At 37.3% G+C, this 15,770-nt stretch overlaps 1 protein-coding gene across 1 annotated transcript; it reads right to left on the bottom strand.

Moving 5' to 3' along the window:
- Window positions 1-116: 116 nt before the first annotated feature.
- On the bottom strand, window positions 117-15,720 carry RSRC2 (arginine/serine-rich coiled-coil 2). The gene is made up of 10 exons (XM_009880353.1): window positions 15,541-15,720; window positions 12,594-12,750; window positions 12,246-12,289; window positions 9,429-9,619; window positions 8,335-8,478; window positions 4,040-4,162; window positions 3,862-3,941; window positions 3,040-3,272; window positions 1,317-1,406; window positions 117-774 (listed from the first exon to the last, which is right to left on the bottom strand). Exons 1-10 carry the CDS (start codon window positions 15,718-15,720, stop codon window positions 595-597), a joined length of 1,422 nt encoding a protein of 473 aa, XP_009878655.1. The 3' UTR covers window positions 117-594.
- Window positions 15,721-15,770: the final 50 nt, after the last annotated feature.

A 15,770-nucleotide genomic window follows, 5' to 3' on the forward strand; every position in this document is an offset into this window, starting at 1 on the left:
CTTCAAAATAAGCAAAGCATCATATCGGTTACTGACTTCAAGCTTCCCTGACATGTCTTAACTATTTTCCTTAGAGTTTGGCCGAAAAGACAACTTAATTAACATAAAATAAGACCTTAGAGAAAAATGTCTTTATTATTAACCAGGTTTTTTTTTTTTTTTTTGCACTGGATTATGTGCCTATTGGCCCAGACCGCTAAATAACATCTACACAATGTTTCTTTCATGTTTCAAGAATTGAAAATAACTGTACAAGGTTAAAGTACAAAAGTACACAAGACAGTGGACACGAAATATCCATGTATGAGTTTATCCCATCTGCTGCTTGGTTTGAAAAGTAGAACTTTTAACTAAAAAATACTGTCCTTCTACAGTTCTGTCAAGTTTAATGGAAGTGGGTATAACCTGATTACAACACTAACACCAGTATCACTGATCTGATATTTACAAAAAAAATTGTATTTTTCAATAAATTAAAGTCAATGCAACACCCATGCAAGCTAGAATGCTAGCTTTTTGGTGAACAAGGACCCAACATTTGAACAAGAACCTTCCCATAGTCCCAAACTTTAAAACTGACTTATTTTTTTTTCTTCAAACTGCATCCATTCCTCGCATCGAAGATGTAAACCCCAAACCCATTCCTCTTTGCGTATGAGTCTGTGATCTTGCCATTTCATACTGTGCATCTAAATTTCTGAAAACCTCTTCCTGTTGTTTCAGCGTTTTGTAACTCTCTTCGTCAACGGAACTACATCCAGCTTCATCCTCACTCTGGAAACCAGACAGAAGACAATAAACATTAGCTGTGGAAGAACTGGTGTTTTCACATACTACAGCTGTCCTAAACACAACAATTTTGTTTTATTATTTTCAAAAGCTAGTAAGAATTTAGTAAGCATTTGGTTTTATTGCAGGAACATTCTAAGGTAGCTTTCCTCTCACTGTCAAGAAACATGTGGAGGCCTTCATCCAGTTCCTTTTTTGAACTCATTTAATAAACACCTCCAATTAACTTATTTATACAAAGTAATACTGTTCATCAGCTTATGAATATTGGTTGCAGCTACCACTGTTGTTACAGTCTGTAACAGTTGCCTTGTTAGCCAGAAACAGAATGAAATTCTAGAATTTGAATTGAATTCAGATCTAGATGCTGCTTACAAGCTTTAATGAGGAATACTTCAAAGTTTTAACTACATCAGATAGTATGAGGTTAACTGAACATCTTTACTGGCTAAGGTACACTTTAAAATAAAAGAAATCACTATCCGACAATTAATAAGCAACTTTATTGCACATTCAGAACTCTTTACCTTAATGCCCATCAGCTTTCTGAATTTGACATTTTGGTCCTTGTTTCCAAAATTTAATTTTTCCCATATTTCTGCAGACTGTGATTTATCCTGTACAAGATAAAAAAAGATGTATCACCTTTTTACATAAGTTTCTGTTAATATCACAATAGAGTAGCAAGCCAAAAAGCAATATTAAAAACAAGCCCACTGTGTAGCACTAGCAAAGTTGGAAGTAAAAGGCTTCTATGGGAAAATAACAGAAGATTGGCAAGGAGGATCATAAACATGCTCAAGTGACTTGCAGCTGAGGTGTAGAAAAATCACATCTAGCATACTAATCATTGCCTGGTCTTGCGCGCTTGACAAGTACATCATCTGTGTTTAGATAACACAGGCCTGTGATCAACTCAGGGGCACCTTAGCCAATCTGCTTGAGATTCCTGCCCTGCTGGGGGAAAGATCAAAGCACAGTCCTAAACTACACCTGCTTGAATCCCCGATACAGAGGCAAAACCAGCAGGTTTGGTAACACTCTCTAGCAAGGACCAAGCTTTGTGGTGCCTGCGTTCCTGCTTGTGTGCTTCTGCCCGGGTGCTGCTTCAGAGATCCCCCGTTGCCAAGATAACGAAAATAAATTTACTCTTTGCGTTATAGTTGTGGTTTCTGGGGTTGTTCCTGCATCCTGCCTGTGCCAGCTCATGCAGTTTCCAAGTCACATCTGACATTCCTACAGCATCCTCACAGAAACTCTTTGGGAGGGAAGTTTACTTAACCATAGGTTTCAAAACAGAGGTATTTTCTTTTCTTTACTCATTTCCATAAAGTCTAGAAACCTTGTCAGAATGCTTCCTTAAAGTGAATTATGGAAAAATGGATTTGCTTATTACAATTAAGCAATATACAGCACAATTCAGGAAGAACTGCTTAGACAGCAGTCAGGTTTCTTCTTTCCTCCCTTTGCCTCCCATCAATGCCACATGAATCAGTTTCAGTTTTTCACATCTCATGAACCAGTCTGTGAAAAGTGAGCTTGTTACGTAACAGACACATGATAATTAATCTACTGTAACAAACACTTCCATACTAGCATAGTGTCAAACGACAAAAACACAAATATTAAAGCGCCAATTTTTCCATAGTATCAGCAGGCAAAACCTGCCCTCAAATCCAGAGACTTTCTGAAAAAGCACTTGCCACAGGAGCCTTTTTTTCATTAGCTGGCCTATACTTCACTAATTGGAAGAACATTTATTTGACACAGCATAAAAGTTTGAAGGCTTATTTGTATTTATAACTTTTGTTAGTGTTAGTAATGCATTACTCCTGAAAAGCTATAGCAAGGATTGCAGACTTCTTTTTGAACTCTGGAATTGGACATGATACAACAATCAAATGAAAAATCTCTAGTCAGACAGGAGTGGTGAATTATAGTTTCTATAACTTGGCCATCACTGTCCAGCATCAAATGCAGATGGTCTTTTTATACTTAGTTGCACGTTGTAAGCAAACTGACAAAAGTAACATTAACATCCAATTATACCTCTGAAGTTTTAGAACATTAGGGGTTTTCCTAAGGCTTGCATCACAAACATTTGTCTAGTTATCTCAGTCCTTTCGCTCCTAAATTTTTACCTCGGGCTGAGTAATTTTGCTGGAAATAATGCTAATAAGCATCCTTAAGCTGCGTGAGTGTAAGATGTTTCCAAACAAGTTTTATGGAAGTAAAAAAGGACAACATTACCCCTTCCTTTTTGCCTTGCCAAAGCATCTTCCGCTTTTTCTCTTGCTCAGCAAATTTCATTGGATTCACCGCTGCCGGGTTATAATAGCTAGGTACAGCTATGCCAGTCTCTGCTAGTGCTTTTGCTTGTAGTGCTGCCATTTGAGCCGCCATTGCTATTTGAGGAGTTACTTGTGTTCCCGATGCCAGAAGAGCAGCAACATTAATAACGGAGCCTCCAGTGGCTGCAGCCGCTGAAGAAGAAAGGTAACTTACTATCAGACAATAAGTTCAGAATTTTGGGGGAAAAACAACACCCAAAATAAAAAAACAAAAGCCCTCAAACACCTCTCTTCATCAGAAATAACTTGAAAATGTCTGAATAACAAATGCATGATAAAATACATGTTATTTGTAAATTAAGAAACAAGTCTCCAATACTTCCAATAAACCAGCACTAAAAGTGAAACTACTGTACCTCATGCTTCTAAATACCCCTAAGCAGGTAGTAGCTTTCTAACTCTTGCTTAATGATGCACAAAGGAATGATCCAACAACCATCACAAAGTCATCTACCAGCCTAACATACAACTTTTTTTTGTATACTCAGTAAGTGAGAAGAAATCCCGGTATTTTTGTTGGGGTTTTATGTTTGTTATTTTTGTTTTGATTTTTCAACTGTTTCCAAGTTCTAGCTGTGGTTCTTATAGATGAACCAAGTTAACAATTATACAAAGAAAGACAACCTGCACATCTGTTGGACAGGACTGTAACACTCAGCACCGTAACACTATCTTCCACTCACACTATTGTTTAGGAATTAATATAATATACATGGACTACCTGCAGCCATTTCCTGTTGCTTCTGTTTTTCAACCATTTCCTTCTCTCTCTGTTCTTGCAGTTTCTTTGCTCTTTCCAGTCTAGAAGGAAGTACATGAGAATAAAAATACTTAAGACCTGCAAAATCAACAGCAACTCATTTATGTCACATATCATTAAAATTGTAGCAATTTCTGACCTTCTGGCTAATGCTTCCTGTGCATCCATAGCTGTATTTCGTCCCCGAAAAGGTGGTGGACTCGGACTCCGACTATGACTCCTACTGAACCTTCGGGGCTTTTCAATTCTTTTCTTTCGCTCTCTGTAACCAAATTTAACAGAGTTGCTAAAACAATGAAGGTACATATATACCTTCACATTTCATAAATTATTTAATCACAAATCTGAAAAAGTGCTTAACGACCGATTTGGAGAGCTCTCAAGAACAGCTTTCACATAGATTATACTAGAACGGTGCAACAGTCGCACTTGCCTCGTGTGGGAAAATAACAGAAGATTGGCAAGGAGGATCATAAACATGCTCAAGTGACTTGCAGCTGAGGTGTAGAAAAATCACATCTAGCATACTAATCATTGCCTGGTCTTGCGCGCTTGACAAGTACATCATCTGTGTTTAGATAACACAGGCCTGTGATCAACTCAGGGGCACCTTAGCCAATCTGCTTGAGATTCCTGCCCTGCTGGGGGAAAGATCAAAGCACAGTCCTAAACTACACCTGCTTGAATCCCCGATACACAGGCAAAACCAGCAGGTTTGGTAACACTCTCTAGCAAGGACTAAGCTTTGTGGTGCCTGCGTTCCTGCTTGTGTGCTTCTGCCCGGGTGCTGCTTCAGAGATCCCCCGTTGGCGAGGTAATGAAAATAAATTTACTCTTTGGATTTTATGTGTGGTTCTGTGGTTGTTCCTGTGTCCTGCCAGTGATGGCTTACACTTTGTAACAAGACAGAGCTAAAACTGAAGATTCCCAACTGCAAGATACAACAGAATATGTAATTCTGGGTATTCATTTACCCTCTTAGTGTCCAGAACAAACAGACCTAGAGATCTAGATTTTTTCATTCTAAAAGCTGACAAGAAAACACACTGTGTAACTTTCAGTAAAGTGAATTGCAAGAGAACTGTAAAATGGATCAAGTTGCAAGAATGCTTTGAAACCATAAAAGACCTCGCAGCACTGTAATTATCTTAAAAATGACCATTTTGAAAAGGCCCTATTTAAAAACTGGGATAGTACTCAGGGAAATTACCATTTATCTCCCTTCTGTAAACTCTTCACCAAATGTGCCTTGGACAACTGTTTGCGGGAGGCTATCAAGCTAAACAGAAGAGCTGTTTAAACAGGTGTGATCTGTCTCTGATATGCTTTTGAGAAGGACAGTACTGTGCACAGAACTACAAAGCATGCATTATCTGGAACCTGACAATCTGAAAAGAACCCAGTTAAAATATATTTTAAAGCAAAAAACCCAAAACATTCAGTTCAATACTCCTTTAGTAACCTTCTCCCCACCTCCCTCCCAAGTAGAACTTGCTCTTACGACATATATATCTAGTCCCATCTAAGCAACAGCCACTCAAAATACACATAGAAAGTACTATTAGCAGTATTTCTCCTTGCCAGGATCATTAATATCTACCTTACAAGAGATAAGGGTGTATCCATATTTAAGCCTATGACACTGCTGTTTTAAACAAAGAAGTCACAGATAGTGGAAGTGTCCAACAAAGCTTAAATTGCAGGAGATACCACTCACATTTTCCCCAGATTTGCCATAAACAGTAAGTTGAGATGCACAAAGATGTTTCTGCAATTTTACACTTAAACATTATTACCATTTGAGACAATAGCTAACTTGAAAACAGCCACTTTAAATGGCATTCAGATATCTTGTTTCTTCTGTTTGCAACTTGGGCGGCATCTACAAACATCATGAAACACAGACCGAAGTTACAAAAGCAGATCCTTGTTTACATGACAAATCTGGTAGAATACAAAGGAGGCGAGACTTATCTTTTCATAGAAGATGACAAGATGCAGATTCAGGCACTGGGAAGTGACAGATCTGCATTCCTGAGATTAGATGTAATGCATGTTTCAAAGATACCTTCATTTTTCCCGTGCTGACTATTGTAGTTTGGTCTTGTCTTTGGTCTGATGCTTTATTGCACTGGTAAACATCAAGGAAATAAATATCTGAGCTTTTGTATTTAAGTATTTCCACTTGAAACAAGCAGATGGTGTCATGTTTTCCATCTAGCATTTAATCAGAGCAATGCCACAGAAGAACTGCCAGGAGGGTCTATATGCTCACAGAACAAACAGATTAGTTTAAACGCTAGTGAGGACAGATCACTTGAAAATGTGAGCTTGAGGTCATGCAAAGAACCATAAAGAGAAGGTCAAGATCTACTATTTACTAATGCTTCTGTCATAGCCTGTTAATGGTAACACAACAAATACTGCATTTCATGAATGAGGGAATTCATTTCACAGCTGAGTTTTAACAGGGTAGGTTTCCACATCACATTTATCTGGCTTATGAAGAGTTTTCATTGAGGCTTGCTCCATAATTCTCTTTCCAATGGCTTCATCTGAGCGCAGAGGTTGATTAAGTGTTCTAGCTACTGTTAAAAAAGATTTGCACCTCACTTATTTTCCTTCTGTAGGATTTGCATGATACAAACAGTACTTAAAAGAAATGGAGTCTTGCTGTATGTCTATCACTATCCAACAAGACGTTATTTCCAGTTGAAGGAATTCCTAAGCTATGACTATCCCCTACATTTTCTTCCCACATTTCCTGTTTTGTTTCAGGTAATTTGAGTTTCACTGCAGAAGCAAAAATCTATTCTGGGATGTGAAGTTTTCACAGAGCCATTAAACACAAAAAGTTCACCGGGACTTTTAAGAACAGTATGTGTACATCATCTATAATAACTGGAAATAATGGGGACCTGAAGCCTTACACATCATGCTGAATGTGGCTTAAATACCATTAAATGCAAGTAATGTATACCAATTGAAGACCCAGCTCTACTCACCCCAGCTGAAAAAGTTTGGTAGAAAGTGCATGCCAAAATAAAACATGACACAAACCACATAATTCAACTAGTTCTTCAGAAAGGTAAGTCTTCTTAACAGTTTCACAAGTGATGTTGTAGCATTACACCCGTGTGCTAGATTCTTAATTCTCCAGTGATCCACCGTAATGTTGAGTAGTCATAACCAACTTCTATACCCTTTAAATATGCAATTTAAAATACTCTAGTGAAAATACTACTAAATGAACTGGAACACTGGCAACATTTTCTTGGGAGCTTTGAAGGGATGCTAATTTGCATTCAAACTACTTGTTTTACTTTAAACAAATCAGAGGGAAAAAAACACAACCATAGTAGTTATTAAGTCATATTTCAGCATAGTCATTCTGAAAATCCTACAGGGCTTTAAGAATGCAAAGGTGACACATACAATTAGTTTCAGAACTCTACACCAAAATACTGAATGATTCATCAGTATTGGAAAACATTAACTTCTATACAGTGATGAAAACCTCAACTCTAGCACATTCTAGGTAAGGCATGGATCTCAACTCTGTCAAACAGATGCAGAATAAGCCAGTAGGTCTAGCGTTTCAATCTGTGCTTCTGGAATTTAAGTTTAAGGAAGAAATGGAAGCACCCAAGATAGGTAGAAAAATGAGCATGATAAATATTCTCATGTTGAATTTGACAAAAAGGAGTTGGTAATCACTAACACACAAGACCACATTCAGAGCAGAAATAGCCCATCTGACAAAATTCACCTTAGCACTACACTAACTGTGCTAGTTCACAGAAAAGACAAGCTTTTATATAGTCTGTAGAGCTGATCAGGATTAGCTTCTGACAGCCAGTTATTTCCAGTTAACCTTCCTTTTTATGGTATATACACAAACAGATAAATACAATAGTATTTTTAAAGTAGTGATGTACCAACCCCCCTACTCTTGCATCAAACACATGAAAGGGTTAGTTGCATCTTATTCTTCAGTTTCTCCCCATTTAAATACCCTATTTAAAGTAGTAAATTCAGTTGTGGTACAATAAACCACAAAGAGCTTTAACTGCAATAATCATTACTACCCAAATTAAGTTATTTACTTTCCTTCTACTTTATCAGTCAAAAGTTCTAAAATGGTGTTTTTATAAGATACCTGTAAAATAACTAGTTAAGCGTTTCTAATTGCTAACATGAAATCATGCTATGAAAAGCCAAGAATCTGAGACACTTCAGCTGTCTGGGACAAATGTGTATAAAAACTATCCACTCCTTAACCCACTCTATCAATACAACTGAGAAAAAGCCAAACAGGTTTAGTTACACTGAATAGACATTAGCTGGCAAACCCATCATTCTTCTATACATCATCCCACCGCAGACCATTCAACCAGACCACCACTATTAAGTGCACATGGAAGTTAAACTTACCTGCTTCTACTCCTACTTCTGCTTTTACTTCTACTTCTATGTCTGTGTCTAGATCTTGATCTAGAACGAGATCTTATACGTCGTTTTCTCTCTCTGCTGCGAGATCGTGATTTTTTCCTATCACGGCTTCTACTACGATGACGTCTGAAACACATGTCCCAAATTCTTACATATATTCTCATGTTTAATTCAGCTTCTACTTAAGGACTGACATACAGGTTCGTCACCACAGGGCAAAATGCATCAGGCAGGGTGGGAAGACTGCAAACTATACACAGAAGAGCTCATGCCTGGAACAGTTTAAGTTGTAAGACTAGGAAATGAAATGGGAAAGGAACCAAACACTACCACCAGCCACAACAGAGAAGTGAGTTACGCAGCTTACATAAACAATCACACTCATCAATACAACTATTTTTAGTCATTCATTAAAGTGTGTATCTCAAAACGAATATACAGCCAAACTAATCTGATTCTTAAATTCAAGGCAACAAAATTCAACTCAGGGAAGAGATGCCCAAATTTCAGCTCACGAATCACATGCAGTTCCTCAGCATATTAGCTGAAGTTTGTTCCTTGCCATCATGTTTGCTACAGATCCTTCAGCTATGGGCAGAAAAGTTCTGCTGGCAGCAACCTGTTTGTCCCAAGCAATTATCCTATCCTGAGAATGTGCTAGGTGGCCTACTGTGCAAGAAGGCTTAGACAGCACTGTCTCTGGGTTAAGTTCTTGCTTTAGGAGGTAAAAAGCCATCACATTGCTACAGTGTATTTTCTTTCTGGTCACTGACAACAGGCAACATTTAATATACTCTGTCTATAAGTTTTCTATACTCTGTATACTATTTATAAACATGAGACAGATCACCTAAAGCCTTCGAATTACTATGTACTTTTACTCAGAACCAATCTGAAGAAAAAAAATGTGGCAGCAAAGGCACTACCCAATGAAAACTGAAACATGCAATACAAATTGATGCTTTAGAGTTAAACTAGGTCAGTAATGTAATTCAGCCGTACTTCAGAAGTCTACACAAATTCTAAACATTGGTTTTGCAAATGCACTTAAAGAATAATCATGTAGAAAAACCTACCTTTCACGAGACCTGGATCTTGAATGACTCCTCCCTCTTGATGATTTTCTCTCTTTGCGTTTATGTCTGTCCTCACCATTTTCAGATGAATTTAGGCTATCTCTTCCCTTGTCAGAAGAATGTTCTTTGTCATTGTGGTCTTCAGATTTGTGCTTCTTGGAGGACTTCTCTTTGGATTCATGTCTTCTTGCCTGTTTTAAGAAGAAGTTGGTTCTTTCAGGAAAATAGTGCAACAAAGAGAGTTAGTATGGGTATCAGAAGATAAAAAATGATAAGTTTTGATGCAACATTAGTAACCTTAGGAGTGTGACTCAATCACGGGTGATGGCTATTTTACCTAATGCCACCAACTACCCAAAGTTGCAAATGCACTCTATAACTTTTACCCCTTTTCCCTCCTCCCCACTGTCTAAAGGATTTCTAAAGCATCAAGGTATCCTTACAGTGTTTCCATATAAGAGTTCACAGCATTGTAACAAAAACAACTGTCATTCTCAGTTACTGTCTCCATTCCAAACACATAAGTACCTATCTTTAAGTACCTGACAAATTATGAGTATGCATTTATATATACACACACTCACATTTGTAATGGATATTTAATATTTGCCTAAGCTTACCATGTAGAAAGTTACTCAAATCCATACACAATTGCAGACGTATACTATTTTGCTTTTAGAACTAAAACAATTTTCTATCCATCATTAGATTATTAATTTTCAGAGCAGAACTCTCTTCAGCCAGTAACTTCCAACAGTTTTCAAAAAGCAAAGTGATAAAATACATGGCTGACATCCCATTTTTAGTATTTAAAACTAATGTGCATCACCTTGAGACCTCCCACAGTAGTTTTAAATTAAAGATATGCTGCTCCACTATACCGCAATTTCTTCCTGCAGTGCCTCTTAAAAAAAGATTCCTTTTTATAGCCACCAATGCCAAAAATACTTAGCAAGGTCAGGCCTGATTTTTGCCAGTGTTTTCCTTAGAGACTAAGTCATGACATCAACACCTTTTCTTAATATATCCAGTTTATTTTGAAATCTTTCTAGCACAACAGCATAGCCCACTGACATCTAATGTTTAAATAAGACTTTTGTTTCAAGTCACAATTTAAGCATGATATATTCATTTTAGACCAAAACCCAATTCTTCAGAGGTTTTTTTTGGCTTATCCAAATCTGTTTACTACTCATAAAACTTCTCCTATAATCATAACTCTCTCTCAAAAGAAACAAGTCCGGAGAAGATGTTATAGTTAGCTTAGACTCACTTATCTAAGCCTTTCTAACTCCTTATTAAGATATATCCATTTCTAAATATATTTGATTATAGTTCTTCAAGTATGCAAGTATTACGCATTTTTTTCCTGCTTTACAGTATATATATCCTTGAATAACCACTCGTTACATAAAAACCCATCTGAAGTTTGAGATGTTACCTGTACATTACTTTTAAGTATGTATTCACGTAAGTAGTTGTTCTGATATACATACTAAAAGAATTACTGGCATTCAGTTTTTAGTCTACAGACAAAGCACTTAATCTTGCAACTAAATGAACAGTAAATCTACTGTGGGACATCATTCGTCATCTGTTCGCTCTGTGAAACTTAAGAACTGCTAAATAAAGTGTGTAAGATTAAATCCAACAGCATGGCAAAACACTGGACATAATTTTAGGCAAAGACTTTTTTCTTTTAAGCATTAAAAAGAAATTTGTTATTGTTTTAAAATCACGTCTTCCAGGCACACACTTAGTAATAAACCACCATTATATCCCATAACGGATTCAAGATATTTTTAAGGGAAATATGAGTTTGAATGACTAATAGTTACCTTATCATGAAGTAGGCTTATAATTTTGCTATCTGAGTCTGCAGCGTCTTCAGTTCAGTCTCTTCGCGCATTAGCACGCTGAGTATGATTTATTATAGAAATGTTATCATGTGAGCTAAACAATATATTCAATTTCACAAAAACTCTCTAGATTATTTTTCTTTTCCTCTTTTTTTTTCCTCCTTTTTTAAACAGAGCTTCCATTGGAATGGGGGAAGAAGCTGTTCCTGACCCGAGGTTAAAAGTTAAGTCGTCCCTCATCTGACCCAGCCTGCTATTGCCCCACATGGCTTAAGTTTCTTTGACTATTTCGATGCTCCTGGTTTGCTCCTTTGATTTCTTCTCTGGTGTGTAAGCCAGTTATTTTCAAGGTATTGCCGATGCTGTCTCTTCTCACTCCCCTATATATATACAGACATTTACGTACTTAAAAAAAAAAAATGAGACAGCTCTCTGACATTTTTACTGCTACTGCCATGTTGTCAGCTGACTCAGCTTGTTTGTCAAACTATGACAGTCTTTACAATTAAAGGATGCAATAAACAGAGCTCAGTCAGGTGGGGAATTATTTTTAATATACTTAAGTAAATGGGTATGTATCATTGAAAGTCCTGAACATTAGCCACGAATAAAGGCACCCAAAGCTTTTGGTTAATGGAAGCTCTGTGAAAGTCATCAAGAACACCATTCTACTTCTCCACATGAATTCTTTCTTTTCGCTGTTTCCACAAAAAAAAAAAAAAAATTAAGTTACTAGTTTCTGAAAGCATTTTTCTATAAAACTATTACCTTGTCAACATGATGGCTGCAATCATGCTTCACTATGAAAGGATCTCCATATCCATTTTAAGCTTAAAGTTTCCAATTTCTTGTACTTACCATAAAGTCATTTATATAGATTTACGCATATGTGCATTACTACAAGATACTTTTTAAGATGTATTGTACAATTACCTAAACGCTACAAAGTGTTAATTACCTCTTTGCTTCTGCTCCGGCTTCTGTGTTTTCTTCCTTCAGTATCTGGAGAAGAAAACATTTATTGTTATTTACCAAGTGAAAGAGATCAGCTGGTTATAATCTTTCTAGTTCCTTTCAGTTATTGACAAGACCTTTTTTCCTTAGCACTTCTGTCATTAAAATTGACAAGTTTCGATATATTTAAGATACAAAACCAAAATTAGTAGCTTCATTTTTTCCCCCAATTCTAACAAGTTACTAGAGCCAAATCAGTATATTTTTTTCCAAAACAGCTTTAAAAATATTTCAGTTCTACAAGCATACACCAGAACATTACTAAGCAGCTTTGCTTATCTGAAGACCATACCTGACTTCCGTCTTCTTTCCCTTGACCGTGAGCGCGATCTTGAATAATGATGCTTTGATGTTCTGGGAGAACTAGATGCATCTGACTGTTCCTTTTTCTTCTCTCTCTCTGGAGAGGACTTTTCTGGGGCTACTCCATCTCGTTCTGTATCACTACCCTACACATGAAGACAGAATGTTTAAAAAACAAAAACTTGAGACTGAATCCCAAGAAAAACTATTTACTTAGTACTTCCTCTGAAGACACACTTAAAATTGTTTTCTTTAAAGACAATCTTGTGAGTAGCCATCCCATTATTAGTTAGGTAATAGCTTGATAGAGTTGCAGTGAACTGTGTAGCTGCATACAGATCGATCTTTCAAGACTTTAAGAAAGAGAATTACTATATACTAACATTCTGCTCTCCCACTACATTAGACTGCACTTTACTTTTTCCATGCACTTTTCAGAATATCAGTAAGACTAAACTCTGATCCATAGCTTTCCCTAAATGGTGGTGTTTGTAGGTGAATTACCTTTTAACATTTACATAGCTAAGATAACTTAAGGTCAATACTGTCCCAACAGATTTAAGACACCTCACAAGTCCGAGCATTACTGAGGCATAGCACAAAATCCTCAAAGTATTTTGAAGTACAGAATGAACTTTGAAGAGAAATGAAATTAAGTATATTGCACTAGTGTTAGACAGTTAACTTCTGAGTGAGAAAAAATCTCAAACAGTATCTCTATGCAAAAATGTCTATTTATCTGAGAGCATATAGGTCACATCCACCTGTCCCAACAATTTCTGTATCATATTTTTCTTAGATGACAAAACCCAAGATGTTCCCTCCATCCCTTCTAAACCTTGATCTAAGAGGACTAAACCCGGAAACTTATACTTTGTGCAGAGCAGTCAAGACCACTTTGTGATTCAGTGCTGGGAGAAGTAAATGTGTACAAGCGGTGTACAATGCAATGAAAGGAACAGCATGGAAAACATACACACTGAAAAGGTGAATGTGCTTTCATTAATGCCTTTAGAGACTCATTGGCTTCTCTTGTTTGGACCATGTAAGTGTCCATCATAATAAAAACTTTTGAACATTGTGTGGATGCAGGTCTCACTAAGGACATAATTTGGCCCAGAAATGCTGTTCATGAAGACAATTTAGCATAGCACTCAAACTTGCATGGTTTTCTACCAGCTGCAGTTTTATTTGCAAACTGAACAAGACACATGAAAACCTCTCAAATGCTGATTTATTACTTTGAAAATAAAGCAGTTAGTTTTTCTTTAACCACAACAGGTATTACAGACTGTCCTTAATACATTGTGTATTAGTGGTAGACCCTCTTCATAACATGCTACAGGTAAATCTTTAGATTTATATTTCAGCTACTACCGTTTAGTCTGCCCAATTCTTTATTAATTTGCATCTGTACAAAGATACATCTATAGAAAAATCTCTTTAAAAGTGAGATAAAGCAGTGTTCACTTCTCTATGCACATGGTATACCGATATCTAGTTCAAAACATGCCAGCATATGGACAAGAGTACTGACTGCTTCAGATTGCATCTGCCACAGAGCTTTAACTGTAGTCTCAGTGACACTTCTGAATACTGTTGATACACCACTCACCAACCCAAAAACTTTAAAACATGAAAGAGTAAGAACTGACTCCCCTATTTGTGATCTTTGCCATCGCAATCCTTGGCATTCCACATCTATCTTATCTACATCTTTCCCCCCTTCTACTCAGTCCCTCCTTTCTTCATCTAAGATTTCCAAAAGACTCAGCTAGAAGTTGTTTCAAAGGAATTTTGAAATTTCTATAAATTTACATTTCAGTTACTTGAAAAGGATAAGGAGAATACCAGCTAACAGCCTAAGTTAACCGAGTTTTTAAACATAGTACGCAACTGAAATTGAGCCTACTGTCACATTTTTCCAAGGCTACCAGTCTCATTATTCATACATGTTGTTGCTTATTAAGGCCCTTATGCACTGCACTTTAGAGAAATCTCTCAGCTCTACAAAAACACACACAGCAAAAATAGGCTGACAGACTTCAATGAGACTATTCTCAGTTCTTAGAAGCACATATGGACTTGGCCACAGGCTCATGGATCCATCGAACAAGCCCCTCATCTACTACTTTAGAGGAACCTCAACGATAGTGCCTGTAATCTAGGTGCAAAACTACAAGTCCATAATTCTTCAGCTCCTTTTACAAAAAAAAAAAAAGTATCTTATTCTTCAGAGGTTAAGTTATATAAACCAGAAAAAGCATCATTAAAAAAAAAAAAAAAAGGATTAATTTTCTCCAGAAGTTTACGGTCCTCTTCTTGTGTTTCACCACTGGTTAAACTTTCAAGACCAGAACTTAAAATACCAGATTTAAACACCACAAAGTACTTAGAATCAACCTGGAAGAGTTTTATCATTTTAAAGTCCGGTTTGTTTGGTGGTTGGTTTTTGTTTTGTTTTTTCACTCAAAACTACTTAATTACTTTCAGAAAAAATTAACCACATTGGCTTGATAACCACTTTTACTGGTTCTTCAACTCAATTATGAGACAAACACCTTTGCATGTTACCAGGCCACAGAAACAAACGCCTTTATGTTACCAGGCCACAATTTAAAAAAAAAGAATAAAGCTATACTCTTACTCTTAGGCCATGTATGAACATAAAAAACAGTGGCAACTACAGCAGAGGCGTTTCCTATCGATATAAACAATAAAAACAGGCGGATGGGACAAATAATAAATCCCCGAGTGCCAGAAGATGCTGGAAACAGCAGGCCTGTGACCAAACACAAAGAAAAATGACAGGAAAAGCTACGCGAATGAAAACCGAGTACAGCCCAGCCACCAAATCGATCCCCTCCATCCTCCCCTGCCAGGGAACCTGAGCCCACAGTCCCTCTGAAAAACGCCCGCTCCTACAGACATAATACTTCTCTCCCCAAACAGGAAATGATAGGGCCCCAGTCACAACGCCTCCTCGCTTCTCTCCGAGCCCAGAGAAATGAAACAGAAACTTCTGGAAACCCAGAGAGAAGTAATGGGCGAAAACCGGCCACCCCCTCCCCGAGGCCCATCATGGCGCCTGCAAGCGAAGGAGCGGCGGGCGCCATTTTGTCTCTCCGCGCACACGGCTTCCCGACCCAGCCCTCCTCATCGCACA

This window comes from Charadrius vociferus, unplaced genomic scaffold (genome assembly GCF_000708025.1).
Source record: "Charadrius vociferus isolate BGI_N301 unplaced genomic scaffold, ASM70802v2 scaffold332, whole genome shotgun sequence".
Lineage (NCBI taxonomy): Eukaryota > Metazoa > Chordata > Aves > Charadriiformes > Charadriidae > Charadrius > Charadrius vociferus.

Coding starts and splice junctions, on each gene's coding strand:
- RSRC2 (XM_009880353.1), bottom strand. CDS start 15,720: ATGGCGCCCGCCGCTCCTTCGCTTGCAGGCGCCATGATGGGCCTCGGG. Junction 12,290..12,593: donor GGAAAGAAGACGGAAGTCAG/GTATGGTCTTCA, acceptor TTTCTTCTCCAG/ATACTGAAGGAAGAAAACAC. Junction 9,620..12,245: donor GCCGGAGCAGAAGCAAAGAG/GTAATTAACACT, acceptor TTCTTAAAACAG/GCAAGAAGACATGAATCCAA.